This window comes from Seriola lalandi, unplaced genomic scaffold (genome assembly GCF_002814215.2).
Source record: "Seriola lalandi dorsalis isolate HSWRI2012SDOR001 ecotype SW California unplaced genomic scaffold, Sedor1 jcf7180002054467, whole genome shotgun sequence".
NCBI classification, from domain to species: domain Eukaryota; kingdom Metazoa; phylum Chordata; class Actinopteri; order Carangiformes; family Carangidae; genus Seriola; species Seriola lalandi.
In genome coordinates this window covers 136,693-154,567 of record NW_019525020.1, presented here as the reverse complement: position 1 = coordinate 154,567, position 17,875 = coordinate 136,693, and the positions used below count along the sequence as shown (strand labels likewise).

At 42.3% G+C, this 17,875-nt stretch overlaps 1 protein-coding gene across 1 annotated transcript in view; it reads right to left on the bottom strand.

Annotated features, from left to right (window-relative positions):
- Positions 1-287: 287 nt before the first annotated feature.
- The window catches only part of cacna1c (calcium channel, voltage-dependent, L type, alpha 1C subunit), a gene marked incomplete at its 5' end in the record, with an annotated part of 126,866 nt that continues 109,278 nt past the window's right edge, over positions 288-17,875 (bottom strand). Inside the window, 18 exons of the mRNA XM_087175401.1 lie at positions 288-1,290; positions 1,467-1,635; positions 1,756-1,864; positions 2,113-2,209; positions 2,370-2,467; positions 2,595-2,719; positions 2,832-2,960; positions 5,569-6,008; positions 6,990-7,124; positions 7,417-7,544; positions 7,722-7,823; positions 8,138-8,240; positions 8,681-8,777; positions 8,884-9,011; positions 9,245-9,407; positions 10,768-10,859; positions 11,235-11,300; positions 12,865-12,993. Coding sequence (XP_087031527.1) covers positions 799-1,290; positions 1,467-1,635; positions 1,756-1,864; positions 2,113-2,209; positions 2,370-2,467; positions 2,595-2,719; positions 2,832-2,960; positions 5,569-6,008; positions 6,990-7,124; positions 7,417-7,544; positions 7,722-7,823; positions 8,138-8,240; positions 8,681-8,777; positions 8,884-9,011; positions 9,245-9,407; positions 10,768-10,859; positions 11,235-11,300; positions 12,865-12,993 — 2,802 coding nt within the window. The remainder of the gene's footprint in view (positions 1,291-1,466; positions 1,636-1,755; positions 1,865-2,112; positions 2,210-2,369; positions 2,468-2,594; positions 2,720-2,831; positions 2,961-5,568; positions 6,009-6,989; positions 7,125-7,416; positions 7,545-7,721; positions 7,824-8,137; positions 8,241-8,680; positions 8,778-8,883; positions 9,012-9,244; positions 9,408-10,767; positions 10,860-11,234; positions 11,301-12,864; positions 12,994-17,875) is intronic.

Genomic DNA, 17,875 nt, shown 5'->3' with positions numbered 1-17,875 from the left:
TCAATACAGCGCTTCATCATCAGTGAACCAAGAAGGAGGAGTTGACCTTTGACCTCAAGTGGGTGCGGTCAGATTTTAATCCTTAACTGACCCCCCCACAAGCTGGTCTGCTGTCCCCTACCTGGCTTCATGGCGGCCAGACAAACAACAATAACACAACACCAAAGTAGGCAAAGGAAATGAAAACAATAAACACACTATGTTGACTGCAGGAAGTCTATAAAAGGACTTCCTGCCTCTGTTGTTTCCTTTCTACCTTTCCTTCATCCATACTTTCTTTCATCTAATTTTTGCTTGTCTCTACTTTTCTGCTCTTCACACTTTGAGGACATGATAAAACTGTGAGGCACTTTAGAGACACACTCAGACACGTGTGGAGAACACACGTACACACGTATACGTACAAATAGAGAAAATTATAGACCAAACACACACACACACACACACACACACACACACACACACACACACACAAGCATACACTCAGATAGTATAGAGTATAGTGTGGTACACTTTACTACAAACATTCACGCACATACAAACTCATTTAAACCAACAAAGTTGTAACCAGGTGTTTAAGATTGTGTCACTGGCCGCCATTGTCCAGAGCGGGTATGTCTGGCAGAGAGGCAGACAGTGTGTGTGTGTGTGTGTGTGTGTATGTATGTGTATGTATGTGTGTGTGAGGGGTGGGGACAGACAGAGCCAGCCGCGGCGCTGTTTCCCAGCACTGACAAGCGTCAGTCTCTGATGATGTCAGAGGGGCCAGTTGGCCGATCAAACCCGTTGAGCAGACTCCTACAAACTCGTCACACACTCCATATCCTCGTCCTCCAACAGCCCGCTGTTCCTCTGCCGCGCTGCTCCAATCACAACTGAGCTTCTGTGGTGCCCCTCCTCCCTTTCTTCCGCCTCTTCCTCCTCCTCTTCTCGTCCTCTGCCCCCTGCTAGCAGCTCCTGCCGCTCCTCCACAGAGGATGGCCCGTGGATGGAGCCTCTGCTTCCTCCGGCCTCTCCCCCGCCCTCGCTGGGACTCAAGCTGACCACTCGGTCCCTGTGCGTTGCTGCTGCTGCTGTGTGGAAGGGGAGGAGGTTGCCGTTGGGGCTGTGCTGGGAGGTGGAGGAGGTGCTGGATGTAGCGTTTGTGGTGGTGTTGCCGTTGAGAATGTTGTTGGCGGCGTGTTCCATCTCCTCGATGGTCATGTCACAGGCGTCAGCTAACTCGGCTTTGGTCGCCTCGATGAATGATGGGTCCTGAGCGAAATGACCCAAACCCTCTGATATTAGCACCTTGAGAGGGAAATGGGGAAAAAGAGGAATGGAAAAGGGAGGGGTGGAATATGAGAGAAATGGAGGAATGGAGTGAGACAAAAAAGGCTTAATGTAGTTGGAGAAAATTTGAAAGGGTGGTGGTATATTAATGATGAGAAAGTAACCATCTCCATCCTGTACACACACACACTCACCGCCTCCACCAGACTGCCTGCACTGCCGTGACACAGCGTGCTGGAGTCTTTTCCCAGTAGCGAGGGTACTGTGAGCGACACTGGCCGTGGTGCTCTTTGATTGGACACTGACACGCTGGGGGTGGGACTAGGACTAGGCCCCCGGCTGTTCCCATTACTGTCACTGTACCTAGGGGCAACACATTTGTTTAATTAAAAAAATATGGCGCCCATAATATCATTCATATCAACTGTTACTTGGGCTTGCACTGTGACTTGTAGCGGTTCTTGTCTGTGTTCTTAGTCTTACCAGGGCCCACAGTTGACAGAGGGCAGGCTGGTATTGAGCTTTTCATGGGAGTTGGAGCCCTCTAACCTCAGAGAGGGCACTCGCTGGTAGGAGGCATCACTGCCATGAGCTAGAAAAACAAAGATAAGAGAAACAACATTTAAGAGACCACCCAATCTCAACATGTACAATGACAAAGCTGCAACATGACAAGTGAAACATGCAATTCAAGGTTCACTATTCTTGATTCAACAAGCTGTTTTTTTTTTATTAAGTTAATGTTTGAATGTCCTTGCAGAGGAAATGTGATACAACGTTTTTGCCAGTACTTGACAAACAGCTTTTTGGCCTTTGATGTGTGCACAGGATGCAGTATACCTGTGGGACTGGCTGGAGGTGTAGAGCACAGCCGACTGAAGAGGGTAGGTGAGTGACTCCTTCTTAGCAGAGGACTCAACCCTGCCACTGCCAGCGCCTGGAGGAGGAGGAGAGAGCAGAGCGAGAGAGTCAGAGAGGAGTAGGGAGGGAGGATTATGTCTGCTGAGCTCAGCACGGCTGGGTGTTCAACTTCACATATTACATTTACAACCTGTTTATGTTCATCTAATTGTATTTTTGACTTTATTATATTCTACCTGATGATGTACAAGGTGCAAGGGTACAGCCGTCTTCTGGGACACGTCTGGCCTTGACTGTCTCCTAAGACACTCCAGATGGAAGGACGATCTCCGCCCTGACAACCACACCACAAATATACAAATACACAGCATGCACAAATGTGTAAATTAAGTAGTCACTGAATTCATATGAACAGACAATCGGTAGGAAAGATTTTTACCTATGTGTGTGTGTCTACTTACCCAGAGAAGTGGGGCAGAGGAAGACTCTCCTGGGAGACTGCCATCCTCCTCCTCTTCTGTCCTCTACCTCCTCTCCTTCCTCCATGGGAGTCAACTGCTTACACGTGTCATCATGATACACCAGCCTTATGTCACACAGATTCACAAAGAGGAATTAATGATAAATAAATAATAAATAAATAAATTTGGACATGCAGGTGATAAAAACGAAATTGTCTGGGTGTTCATCAGCAGTACATGTCAGAGGAGAGCGAGTGGTCATCCTCATGGTACTCCCTGTCCTCGCCATAGCTCTCATCGTAAGTCTCCTCCGTTGACCCCTCCCCTCTTCGTATGATTGGCAGACGGCTGTCACTTGAGTCCGAGCTGCAAACAACCAAGCACACAAACAAAAAAAGCCAACAAACAAACAAAATGAACATAAACACAGACCACAGACGGAGAACAGGTAGACAAATAGGAGGACAGATGTAAACATAAACACACAGAAAAAAAGAAGCAGCTGATTAGCAAAAAACTCAAAGAGGAGCTTATGAGGAGAGACTGAAAAGCCAACTGAGGCTTAACTACTGCATGTAGGAAAAGGAAAGAGGGTGAGGGAGAAGAGGAAAAGGCTAGAGGATAAGAAGGAGAAGCAGGTGGAAATCACAACTATTTTGTTAAAGCAAAATGGTAAAAAGCATTAAAGGCAACACCTGGAATATGACAATCTGATAGCACGACTAAGGTGCAGACATCTTTCAAAAACAAAGATCAGGACAGACAAGATGATGACTCGTAGCAGCTAATGCCAATGCTTTTAATGTAGGCCTACTGGGAAATTAAACAGGTGCTTATTATGCTGTTCTCATCATCTAAAACGAGGGCCAATAAAGTGTAAGAAATCAGATGCTGTCTTTTCTACTCATCTCTTATAAAGTGGATGCAATGCTGACATGCTGACCTGGAGAAAATTGTGTTAGCAGAAAACTCAAGACAATCTAACGCTGTGCCAATACTTGTTCTTTGTTGCTAAATTCTTGGTTGACTGTGTTTTTTTCCTTAGAAACAAACTAAATCTAAACTCTGTATGTAATCTGTATTAAGATGTATTCTCTTTGTATTGCAAAGATGTCATGTCACCCTTTCTGTCCACATCTATTTCATACTCCAGACTTAAGCTTGAAGGAGACATTCTGACATTTGAATTTTAATCTTTTCTTCTTCACCAGATTGTTTGCCTAAAAGCTACAACACGTCAGCTTCCTGAAACCATCTGTTGATGGTTGTGTTTCAGATTAAGAGTCATAACAAACTGCTTACTTGCTTGCAGTTAGCAGTGCTCATTATTTTTAATGAGGAATACTTACAAATGCAACTATTGTTATTTATTTGTTTTCCGTCATCATCACATAAACATCTCCTCAGAAGTGCCAGGTGGAGAAAAATAGAATCGAATTTCTAAATGTCAAGATGTCCCTTTAGTCCACAGCTTTTTCAGGGCTCCACAGCAAACTCTGGGTTAGAATAGCATTTGATTAAAACATGACTTAAACTGTTCTGGATGACTTTGTTGAAGCTAACTCCACTTGGGAGCTGGATGGAGGTTATCCTGTCGCTAAATTAAATAAATCAAATGATGCAGTGCAGATGATGCATTGGAAAGCTTATACTTTGCTTTGTCTGTAATGCAGAACTTTAATCTAGGTCACTTACTATCTAAGCAGGAGCATGAGTTAAATTCTCTTGTCTCATTAACTATAACCAAGCAGAACGTAGAAGGAAAATAATTTTATTCTTATAGCCTTACCAGTACTATGACTTAAAGTGTCAATTTTGTCCTGAGGGTGGTGCTAATAGTAAGTCACACAGCTGTTAAAATCTGCATGTATCTACTCAAATTTCATGGCTATCTGCCCATTAGATTGATATCTTTGATCTGAGAGCTGCCATGAAGATTTTCACGACACCTTGTCATACACAAAAGTATTGGTCAAGCTCAAATTTCTCAACATTTAAAGCATATTTCATGGAAATATAGGTGCTAATTGTCAAGATAGCCTGCTCTGGACCAAAGAGTTGGATGGACCAAATGATAAACAGATGGACTGATACACCAACCCTAGTTCCCGTAATCTACTGCCATCACAACACAACTTTAGTTAGCCCAGAGCAGTGTGCTGTGTTTTAACTACGCTTTCAACAATTATACTGCAAACGCAGTGAGCTATTCTACTCAAAACAGCAGATGTAGTTTGAAAGTATGAGCTTTCAGATGTTTCCACATGTTAAAGTTTCAACAGAAATTATGGACAAAGAGCTGACGTTGTGTCTAACCCAGACCTGCCTTAAAATACAATTAAACATAGGAGCCCTCGATAGGAAAAGTTTGGCCACGTTGCACCAAACAGTCTATCTATGGCTTTGGGAGCAGATTTTATAGTAGCAGCATGTAGCCTGGCTTTTGCTATAGCAACTAAAGCATTATTTGCATGGCAACAAGTGTCACTATAGCACCGTGACAGCTATGCCATTTTGTATAGCATCATGAAAACCTTTTTACACTCACTTAGGGGACTAACACAACACTCATACGCACACACACACACACACACACACACACACACACACACACACACACACACACACACACACACACACACTCTTTTTCTCTCTGTCCCCTGGCAACATACCGCATGAGGTTGTCATAAAAACACGTCCTGCTTGCCACCAGAAACAAAAGATGGGGAAAGAGAGAAGGAAGGAAAAAGAAAGTGAAGGCCATAGAAGAACCAATTATGTCCATACTGAAATGTCATGTTGTTTATTATGTTAGCTAGCTGGATAAATATCTGTAATGGTGGTCAGGAAGTGAAACAAACAATAATTCTTGTCTCAATTCAAAGAGTAGGTAAGAGTGAAATAAAAGACTCAAAAACACTGCTTATATAAAAGAAAATCCTCAGATGTAACCTGCTACCTGACCTGTACTCACCTCTTTGGAGGAAAGCACCACGCAGATCTTGGCAGCAGGATGGGGGTGAGTGGCTGTCCTGTGTGCCCATCCACAGTGCTTATAGACGGGCTTGGGAATCGGCTGATGCCCTGGGTTGCCACCCCGGCCATGCCGGTGTTGTTGGCATTGTTTATGTTGGCGTTGGAGCCTGATGAGGAGTAAGAGGAAGGGGTGAAAGTGGTCGAGTCCATGAGCTTCTCGTGGGACGGGCTTTCGCCTTCGCAAGGTGAGCCCTTCTGGCTGATATGCAAAGGGCGCTGGGTAGTGAAGGACTGAGGGAAGGACCCGCGGCCATCACTCTGGTTGTAGTAGTTGACATGGTTGCCGAATAACCCACCCGTACGCTGTGGCGTGAGAGGAGAGAGGGCAAAATATAAGTAAGGGAGAAAAAGATGGAGAGGCAGAAAGGTGAAACGAGAAGGGAAGAGAAGAGAAGAGAAGAGAAGAGAAGAGAAGAGAAGAGAAGAGAAGAGAAGATGAGAACAGTGGAAAAATACAGGAAGTTAAAATAATGCTTAGTCGAAATCTCTTTATATCTTACTACACTCAGAATTATGACTGTCACATTCACTGCTGACAGCGACAAAACTTTACTCAGCCATGATGAATATGCAAAGCAAAGACCTTTTGTGAAAAAACCAAGGAGAGGTATTATTTGCAATGTATCCAAACGACATTCAAGATTTATTTTGAACAGATGAAATCCTTGACATAGAGCCATAATGATGAAACTGAATGCATCAGACACTAAATTTTGATCTAAAATCTCAATATTGTTTAATATAAGTTAGCTACAAGAGGATTGGTCTGATTTTAATTCCTATTCAGATAGTTATTGTTTCTCAAAACTAAGTAGAGGCACCTATTTCAGTTTATCTCTGTTACCTATTATATTCAAATGTAACAAAATACTGCGGCACACAAAGCGGAGCATATGAATGTAGCAATGACGGTGAAAATGGAAAGCTGGTAACTAGCTTAACTCACCCTCTCAGCAAAGGCGCAGTAGAAGCTCTGTCTGTCTGTGTGTGTGTGTGTGTGTGTGTATGTATGTGTGGCCTACAGTTCCAGTGCTCAATTTGATGCAATATTACTGTGTGTTTGATTAAACGGTTTTGTTTCGTAAAATAATATTGTTTGTAATTTGTGGTTCATTCACAACCCAAGTGATGACAAATCCCAAAATTTCCAGTATCTGCAGCGACTGGAAGCCAAGCTACAGTATGTGGTGGAAAATGAGGCTTTTTGATCCTCTGAGCATATGCAAGCATGTATGTGTATGTGCATGAAGCAATAATGTGGCTTCAAGCTGGACGCTGATCATCTCTCGCTCTCTCTCTCTCTCTTTCTCTCTCTCTCTCTCTGGAGAGTGAGTGAGGGTGTGTGTATCCGACCTTTACCCTGAAGATATCGTCCTCGGATGCAGCCGACACGGGCTCCTTCAGGCCTTTATCCAGCTCCTCCTCCACTGTCAGGTCTCCAGAGATGGCCCTCCGAATCTCTGGTCCAATATCATGCAACGTCCGCAGGCCCGCCTACGCACAGACCAAACACCACAAAGTGTTGCACTTATCATGGAATAACACAGTGACCCACATGTCTATTTTGCTGTTAAAACCCTGAAACACAGCCTCTGTATTTTTCCTTTCTTTAGTTCACAACAAGAAGCCTCCTACATACCCCCCCCACCCCACCCTTCTTTAATCATTTCGTGATCGCAGTCACAATTTCAAAACTCTACCACTGTTTTCTGAAAGTCCTGGCAATGTATTAAATATGTACAGATTTATGAGCAAGGGAAAACAAAACTCCTGTGTGTTTGTTTACCTGCAGAGAGAGGGCAGTTTTGGGGGGCACCTTGGCTACCAGCCCTTGTTCTTTCCTCTTCTTAAACTTGCGGAAATATTCCTGGATGAGGAAGGTAGCGTAGAACTTCCCGACTGTTACTTCATCATCTGCAAGAAATAAACATATCATAATTAGGATAGGCTTATACTTCAAATACTGGAATCACAGCGTGTAGTGTAATGAAAATGTAAAATGTTCACCTTTTCAATATTTGTGCTTATTGTTAGATAGAATTTAGATGAGCTAAATTCCAGACATGAAGCTGTGTTGCAGAGGGTACATACCACCAGCAGGGGGCACTACTTGATCCAAGAGCTTCATGCTGGTTCTCTTCCAGATCTTCTTCACTATTGCTCTCAGCTCCTCATTGGCCTGTTCCAGGTTACCTTCACACACACGAACAATGTACATACTCTAGGTTCAAAGTAGTATTTTCAAGATAGCATACCACATTAGCACACAGCCTGGCCAGTGTTAAAGCCTCAGCACAAGCAGGCTTCTGACAAGAAGGTTACTGGTTTGAAAACTTGCAAGATAAATCTGGATGGGGAAAAAGCTCTCGACAGTGCAGAGGCATAAAAACACGGGCAAGATGGCATTACATTTAATTCCTATTTTCTGCTCTACATATGATCTGTACATATGATGTGCCAACCATTATGTATTTGTGTGTTTGTTCGTGTGTGTGTGTGTCTCTTACCTTCTGTCTTAATCCTGAGTGCGGTTCTGACCAGGGCAAACAGTGTGGCGTTGAACATCACTGTTCCATCGCTGTTCAGAGGCATGTTCATTGACACCAGACGCTACATGAGATGACACACACACACACACACACACACACACACACACACACACACACACACACACACACACACACACACACAAACACAGTGAAACACATTCACACAAAATTCTCAATTAATAAAATGATGCACAGGTAAATTTCCCTTTCAGCAGACAGTAGTTTGACTCTATGGACAATATTTTCTCTACATGTATGATCTGTTGTCAGTGTGCCACTTGACTCATTGTGGAAGAGTTTATCAAGTGTCTATATGTCATTACATAAACATTTTTTTGTATATTAATCATTCATGGCAAACAGCCTTAATTCTGCACAAAAACAGTAGGAGAACACATTTGGAATACTCAAATTTAAGTATCTACAAATTCTGTATATTTTCTACAGCTCTGCAACCCTCAGACCATGTTTAGGAATTTGTGGGACTGTGTGTGTATTTACCTTGCAGGCCACCCTGTGGGGACAAAGCTTTCCAAAGCCGAGGGGAGGTTGGATTCTCCGGAGCAGAGTCACCACATCAAGGTGCTTTATCCTCCCCCTGAATACAGCACAGATGTCACATTACAGAGACTCTCGACACAACCTCTGCTAATGAAAGTATCATTACGCTGATGACACACTTTGTCAGTTCTCTGTAAACTTACTTAGCTTCTGGGTCATATTCAGCCCAGATCCTCTTGAATTCGTCCAGATGATGCGGCCCCAGGATCGACCAGTCACGCGTCAGGTAGTCAAAGTTGTCCATGATGACAGCCACAAACAGGTTGATGATCTGGGGAAAATCAATGTAATCCATTAGAGATTGCTTGTTTCCAATTATAACTTCTAACGTCATTCAGTGAAATACTATAAAATGTAAAACTGAATGTAACAGAGACAAACTCAAAACCTAGTATATTGCTGGACTGCGTAATAGGCTATTTGCATTCTGCCTGGTGTCAGCCGGTTTCAGCTTCACTTTTACAGTAAAAATGTAAATCTTTCTCATACTGTCTCTGAACTCACCAGGAAGGCACAGAGCATGTAGAAGCTGACAAAGTAAATGATGGCAAACTGGCTGCCACATTCTTCATTGGTCGTGCTGTTCTCGTTGGTTGAGCCCTTCTCACATGGCCGATTGGGCGAGCACGCCAGCATGATCTCCTGCCACGCCTCGCCTGTTGCACATCTGACAGACGCACACATGCACGCACACGCCCACACGGATATGCACACAGATCGACACAAATATGCATGCAGAAAAGACGCACACATATAGATACACCAAAGAAACATGTAAAGGCACACACATGCATAGATGCGCACATGTGGGCATCAGTGCACCAGCATGGAGTCACATGTGCATTTATGCATTGACACACACATGCATGGATGTGTGCGCGTATGCATATAAGCACACAAGCGTATAGTAACACACATAGGTACAAAGACAAAAAGAGGGAGAGATACACACATAAACACAAGTGTTAGAGCGTGAGCAGCATAAAAAAAGGTTATTCATGTCCTGATACACTGAATTCACAGAGCAGAAGTAAAGAAAATATTTGTTATTTCATTGTACTGTAGATTTCAGACTTCAGACTTCAGTGCTATTAAGCTTTTCAACTCTGTCTTTACTGTTTCTTGCAATCATTTTGGTGGGGTTTGCTACTATCTATCTATTAGTTAGATAGATTAGATTTTAAATATGTAGTAGCAGACATGAAGTATCCAAGTTTCTCTGAATAGAAGCTGAATACTATGAAATATTCCATGAAGGGGACAGTCCAGAATCTGAAAGGATAGAAATGGTGCGTTTTATTGTTTTATGGCAAAACTTTTACAAAAACATCAAATCATTTTAAAATGCATACTACTGAATTATATGTGATCCATCTTTTTGGTTTCTGTGGTTTTTTTTTGCTCCCTGCATGGAATCTTACCATCGCCGCAACCACATGGGACAGAGAGGTTTCTGGGAGTGGATTCAGGCAGTTAAATGTATTATCAGTTCAGTCCTGTGATGATTGTGCAGAAGGTGTCCTCCTCAGTGGACCACAATACTTTGTGGTAAAGCAACTTCAAGTTTACAACATTAGCTAACTATTGAACATGGAGGTGGACAGAGTTTGGACGCCGCTGAAGATGCTGAGTAACTGTCGAATCTACATCAGATCATTGGTGATATTATGGGGATGACTTCTACATATTTAAAGCTGGAGCCTTGACAGTAACATGGTCTCATAGCACAAACTGACAGAACATTTTCACACAGAATCAACTGAAGTTACAGCTTGACACTTACAGATACCTTGGCATTTAATTAAACCACTGTCATAAAGTGATAAGCTCTAATGTAAAAATATACAAAACCTTTCAGGGTAAATGAAAGGGAGAAATAGAAGAGAATGATAATACAGAGAGTGCAGAAGATGTTTATTTGAATCCATGAACAAAGAGTAGATATTTAGAGAAATGGGAAGGAGGAAGATGAGGGAGGAAAAGCACATACTTATGATGATGATGAACAGGGTAGTAATCTTCCTCACCTGAAGAGCAGCAGCACTGCCTGAGGGAACGTCTGGAAATTGTTGTTCCTGTTGATCTGCGTGTTATCCTGCAGCGCTATCTTACCAAACATCTGCACAAGAGGGAAGTAAGTAGTCACAGCACACAGCAAAGGATGTCAGCGTTGACAAGAGGAAGTCAATCAGAATTAGAGGCCAACTGTCCCCAGCAAATCAAATCAAAGTGTCTCCCGCTCATCATCAGTGACACAAACTATACAACGGCTTGTGGAAGAGACAGAAGGACAGACAGACAAAGACAGTAACTACATATCAACAGCTAGAGGGGGAAGAAAAGTGGAGAAGAGGAGGACGATGTGACCAAACAGGAGCTGTAGATGACAAGACTCCAGGAGGACAGACACAGGACGAAAGGCTTGCTAAAGGAGAAATGAAGAGAGAAGAAAACAAGACAGGCAGGGAAACACGGGAACAAAACGACCGCTTACCTGCATGCCGATGACAGCGTATATGAAGAATAGCATCACTATAAGCAGAGCTACGTAGGGCAGAGCCTGAAGAGGAGAGAGACACATCAGTGACACGTTGTCTACATTAAATATCCTGCACCTAGACTGGAGTTCATTCACTTTCATTCAAATCTCACACATCCAATTCGTCTACAGTTGATTTAAGAGATAATTGCTAAAAAAAAAAAAAAAGTGTTGATTCAATTCACACATCAATTTCATAGTTTTTAGGTTTTCAGATTAGCAGGTGCAATATGAAAAATATTTTGCTACTATATGAAATGAAAGTGAACTGATCTGCAGCCCTGTGTGGCACAACACCAAAAACAATCCAGGACAAATCATCTGACTTCAGAGTGAAAAACCTCAGTAAAATACAAACTGCTCTCTGAGTTTGGTCAGGAGACCAGTCCCAACATATTGTACATGAACCAAACATGGCCGGAACAAGTTTGTCTTCTATATTTACACACCTGGTCAACTGTGTGGAACTGAGCTCCTGGCTAATTTTGCCCTTGTGCCTGGGAGAGCAGGACCAAATCATGACAGATAAATGAAAAACTAAGTTAATATGTAAACCACTGATATATGAAAGAGTGATAAAGGACACAGTAAGATTTAAAAAGCTTATTTGTGTTAAGTACAGTAACATTTTCACAACCGGTCATGATTATAAACTTGAGAACCATGAATCTGTTTTTTGCTGTATCGCCAATGTTTCAAATTTCACTGAATGCACTATTGCATGAAGTGGCCCGTCTCAGCTAACACAAGAGAGAGAGCAGATTATTTTCATGTCCCCATAACTCTCTATCAAATGATTTCATTTTTTGGTGGAGTGCTTTGTTAAACTTAACTACTGCTTAACCCGCCTAAAGGGAATGGTGAGCTCTCAGGGGTTAGTTGTAGGGTGTTCGAGAGTAAAAAGAGTAGAAGAAGAAGAAGATATGGAGAAAGACGAGAACAGACAGGAGAGGGGGACTGGTGTTTAAGGTTTTTGAGTTCCTGCCTGTTTCCCAACTTCATGTCCCTACGTCCCACCCTGCCTCTGAGACTCCTAAACCTCCTCTCCGTTACCTCACACCTTCCCTCTTTCTTTCCCTCCTCCCTCATCATATTGTAGGTAAACAGACAAAACACTCATGTGTCCCATCCACCTGACCTCCTTAACAAGTAGGAGGTGGAGATGAGGAGGGATGAGGCAAGGAAAGGAAAGGTGGCTTGTGAGACTCCACTAGGCTGGATTTACACAAGAACAAGGACATTTTAGCTCCATGTGACTCAGATCTGAAATTACAACAAGATTTATATTTATAAACATTAAATGAGTCTACTCTGAGTTAATATTGCATATAATCGCCTTGTTGAAAGTAGGACATTGTAACACCTGCAACTGGCATACAGTCTTCAAAATCACTTTGACTAGATCATAAAATCTGTTAAAAACTGTTCTGGGGTCAGTTTGGGGTCTAGTTTAAATAGAACTATGGTCTCCAAATAAGGGCATCAGGGTCACATTAGGGTTAAAGCACCACTTTTCCTCTGCCATTTATGTCCTGTGTAAACCCAACCCCCTGCTCTAGCATGTTGTGTCCGGTTCTCCCCTCACTTGGAAGGATTTGATGAAGGTCCACAGCAGGGTCCGAATCCCTTCCCCGCGAGACAGCAGCTTCACCAGCCTCATCACGCGGAACAGCCGGAAGAAGGTGATGGAGATCCTGGCGTTCTCTTCAGAGTTCTGCAGTCCCTTTTGGTGGGGTTTGGTGTTTTTTTTTTTTTTTTTAAGAAAAAACACAGGACGCATGGGGACACATGCAGATAGGCAAGGGAGGGAAACACACACACACACATTCACACACATGGGTAAAAATGATCATACAGACACACAAACACGCACACACAGACATATGTGGAAATGCAGACGTACAAACATTTGTATGCATATTCCCACCCACACGTACATGTGGATGTAAATATACATGACACACACACACACACGCGCACGCACGCACGCACGCACACACACATATACACACACACACACACACACACACACACACACACACACACACACACACTGAATTAATAAATGGAAATCTGCGTCCTACAAAATCCCATCAAAATCAACTGACAAAAGAGATCTGGGAGAGAATCGGGCAATCATGCTTATTTTTGTGGCTTCATGGAAAAATCACTTGGCAACAAAGAGATCAACAGATCAACTGCCCCTGTTTCTCCTTATAAACTGTATATTAACCGTCAGACAAGTCAAAGTTACTTTACAGTGATCACATTAAAGGAAGCTAATTGAAACATCTAAACCAAAACAGCTCCTGTGGTTCTTGAAGTCACAACACTCTGCTGTTCCTTCTACCTCACCTCATTAGTGTCACAATAATAGCGACAAAAGAATTCTCGGTTGTTGTTTCCATATCCAATTACAAGCCAACCCAGCGCTGCAATGACATTTATCAAATAAGCATTAAAACACTTTATGATCCCCTGAAGAAAATCATGTAGCGGAGATGAAGGATTTGGTTATTCTGCACCAGTATGGACTAAAATTCTAATAACTGAGACTGGGCCAGAAAGAATTCCATTGATGGAGGTAAGCTCTTCCATAAATCACTGATAACAATTCAAAACAGATACAGTACAAAAATCCTAGCCTGCAGGCAGACTCCTGTTTCAATAAATCATGCAGGCAGGCTAATTGTTTGTCTGCCACAAAGAAACTGGCCACCTAGAGAAACAATCCAAAGGTGATGTTCAGGTAAAGATAGAGATAAAGATAAAGATATACTGCCCACTGCCAGGTACAAAATTATATTTTCATGGGTGGCAAATCTCTTCATCTCTACCTTCTGTTTACTAGATCTTCTAGAAACTGTATTCACCCACGCAATCCTTTTATTTGCATAAAATATTTTGCCTCTCAAGGCATTTAAAGAATCCATTATTTGGTATACTTCAAAATAAGCCTGATCAAAGTTCTTAGGCACAAGGTTGAGAGACACTGTAGCTTTCTAACTGTCTATTGTCCCAGAAGTCATCCACAGGAAATAACTCCATGATGAAATATTCAGCCATCTTGCTGAGTGCTATTCTAATACAGATTTATTTATTTATAATGCTGCTCCTCGTTCTCTGGGACAAAAAGACAGAATAACGAAGGCAACATCAGGATCTGTATAAAGCACAATGCAGTTAATACAGCAGCTAAGAACCCGGTGTGTTATTCACAATTACATCTCAAACAGCTGATTAATCATTTCAGGTCAAAGACACCAGTTCATACAGGTACCAAATCATCAGCAACTATAACAGCTATGCAAAAAATAACAAGGAAAAAACTTCGACACAAATACACCACTATATAATAGAAATTACTTAACCGCATACAATGCAGCATTTCTACCATAACAATATAACCAGCACAGCGCCATATTACACGTCTTCACTGTAATAATTAAGTGAGACCCAAAAAGCACAACATCAACCTCTCTGACCTGTGAATCTTTTTTTGCCATTTGTGTTTTTCCAAGAAGCCATCAATTCTTGATGCTAATCCCACAGAGAATACACAGTTTGCTCCGAATAAGAACTTGCCATTCTCCACACATCTTACTGCAGTTTGGGATAACAGATATCACATGTTACTTTTCAACAGAATATGTTTCCAAAATGATGAACAGAAATAAAAGTTTAGGAAATTCATTACACAAATTTGACCTTTCCATAATTCTGGGATAATAACACTGAGTTGCCTTTAACAGGGAGAAGTCACATATTTCTGCTGTAGTGTTGACAAGTAACTTTAAGACATGAGTTGTCCCAAACTCCACTGACAGATATGCGGAAAATGACACACAGTTCTGAGGAGTGTAAATCAAAATTTTGTACTGCATGTAATACCACAACTGGACCACAGTGGGCACCATTGCACCATTGAGAGAGTGGGGGCAGTGAGCGAAAGAGATACAGTGACAGTAAGTGTAACAGAGAAAGAGAGAGAGACTGAAGATGAAGAATAGTTTGAATTACTAAGAGACATCCAAACAAATAGACTGACTCACAGACAGGCAGATAGGTAAAGAGGTCGATAGACAGATAGATAGATAGACAGATAGATAGATAGATAGACATAGATAGATAGATAGACAGATAATTAGATAGATAGATACATAGATGGTAGGCCAGTGGAGAAGAGTGGAAGAAAGAGAGACAGCGTGATAGCGTGACCACAATGGCTTGCATCAATGACAAACCACTAAAGATACCAAACCCAAAAGGGAAGGGATGGCAGATTGCAAGCCATGGGGGAGGTGGGGGCAGCGGGCGCCATGGCAACAACAATAGCCACTCAAGGAAAAGTCACAAGACTCCAGTTAAACAACGTCTACACAATACAGTGTCCTTCACCATACATATATATGAAAACATAAAAAGTACAAAGAACAGCTATATAAATGTTACTCTGGACATGCTGCAGATGAAAGCAGGAGCGACAGAGAGGAGATGACAGGACCAATGAGAAGCCAAAAGTTTTGGATCATACCATGGATGGCGTAGCAGAAGGAGGGATGTAAGGATGGAGGGATGGAGGTATGATGGAGGAGGTAGGGAGGCGGACGAGGTTACCGTCGGAGCGTACCATTGGCCTTACCACAGGGGGGTGAGAGGAGGAAGAGGAGGAGGAGGAGGGCGAAGAGGAGGAGGACGAGGAGGAGTCAGCTGGCTTTAAGGAAAGGCAACAAAGATCAGCACCAGAGCAGCGCCTTGCTGTGTGTGTGTAGGTGTGCGTGCGTGTGTGTGTGTGTGTCACCGTGCATGTAGGTGTGTGTTTTTATGTGAGAAGCAGTAAGAATTTCACACTTGCCCAGGCTAACCACCAGGCTAGTGAGAGTTCAGTCTCTGATTAACCATCACATGGTGAGAAGGTAAAAAAAAACATAATTTCATCTGGGCCAGGAGGGAGATTTCTGTAAGATTTTACAACATATAGAGACTGGCCTCATCCTCTGTGAGGGCCTTATCAGACTCAATCACTTATCAAAATACTAGAAGATTGAAACATGAAGGAATATTGGGAAAATTCTGCCCCACGCCTTAAGGGCCAAAATAATGAATGGGGGTCTGAGGCAGCCACTGAAGGGGAAAAAGCTGACTGTTTACGTGTCTATGTGCAGCATTTATATGTTTTACCCATGTCATGTGAGCTCATGGATCTCTGTGTCTGTTGGGATAGAGTGGCTGTTCTGTAGCTATCTGTTTTTCTTTCTGCCAGCTGAAGGTACAGTATAGTAACAGTGGTTGAAGCTAAGGCTACATTTACCAAATGCATCTTGGCATTTAAGGAGAATTCCTGCTTTGACAATGTGTTGTTCAGTCCCTTCTTTGACCTGAGAATAGTCAAGACCCAAAAGAAATTAGAGCAGTTTGGACCTTGTGAAATAATGATGTGATGTACCTTTGTTTATGTATGTTGTTGTGGCCCAGAAATTGTCAGTTACTCAGACCATAACTTTAATCTACTCTCAGGTCAAAGAGGCATCAGAATACCACAATAAAAAAACAGGAAGTTAAGATCATCTCTAACCCTGATGATAAAGATGATTTTGGATGCTTTTGGAAATCGTAGCCCAGAGGTATTTAAATAACATCAAGGAGCACAAAGATAGCATATTGTAGGGAGACACCCACTGGTCTTCCCTGCCATTGCAACATCTTAGACTGCTGGGGGTGATAGATCAACTAGTAGTTTAATCTATGACTCGGGAGCTGTTCATTCTGCTTTGGTATTGGCCCTGTTACAATACCTTACCACAAAGAAAGTGGAAAGAAAGCAAAAAAGAGGGAAAGGGAAAGTATCCAGGAAAAAAATTAAAGAAAATTAAAAATTTAATAAAGAAATTAAGAATCTAGAAAAGTTGAACAAAGAAGGAAAGCAAACGAGGGAAGGATGGAATTTGAGAGGGTGAGCTTATAACAAAGAAAAAAGGAAAGGAAGGAAGGAAGGAAGGAAGGAAGGAAAGAGGAGAAGAAATGAGGCATTTAAAGGAATTCTAACAGGGCCATACACATACTTTTATGGTCACACATAGAGGTGATGTACATAGAGTAACAGGTTACTTCATTTATATTTACTATAATTTACCAATACACTTGTGTATTACAAACATTTACTCTACACCACTTCTCTAACTGACTAGAAACCAGGACACTGACAATTTGCTGATTTCAAGATTTTACAAAGAGAGGAGTCGCTAAGAAAGCCTGAGGAGAGTGTGTGTATGTGTGTGTGTGTGTGTGTGTGTGTGTGTGTATGTGTGTGCGTGTGTATGTACAAGTCTGAAGAAGTGAGGTGCATTATGGTGTGAAGGGGAGGGAAGGAAAACTGTGGGAAGGAAGGACAGAAGGAAGTGGGGGAGGAAACAGTGATGGATAAAGGGAAGACAGATGTGCAGGAAGGAAGGAAGGAAGGAAGGAAGGAAGGAAGGAAGGAAGGAAGCAGGGAGGGAAGATGGCATTGATACACACTGAATACAGATTAAGTTAAAACTAAAATATGTGAGAATGTGTGTCTTTGTCTGTGTGTATGTGTGTGTGTATTACACAAA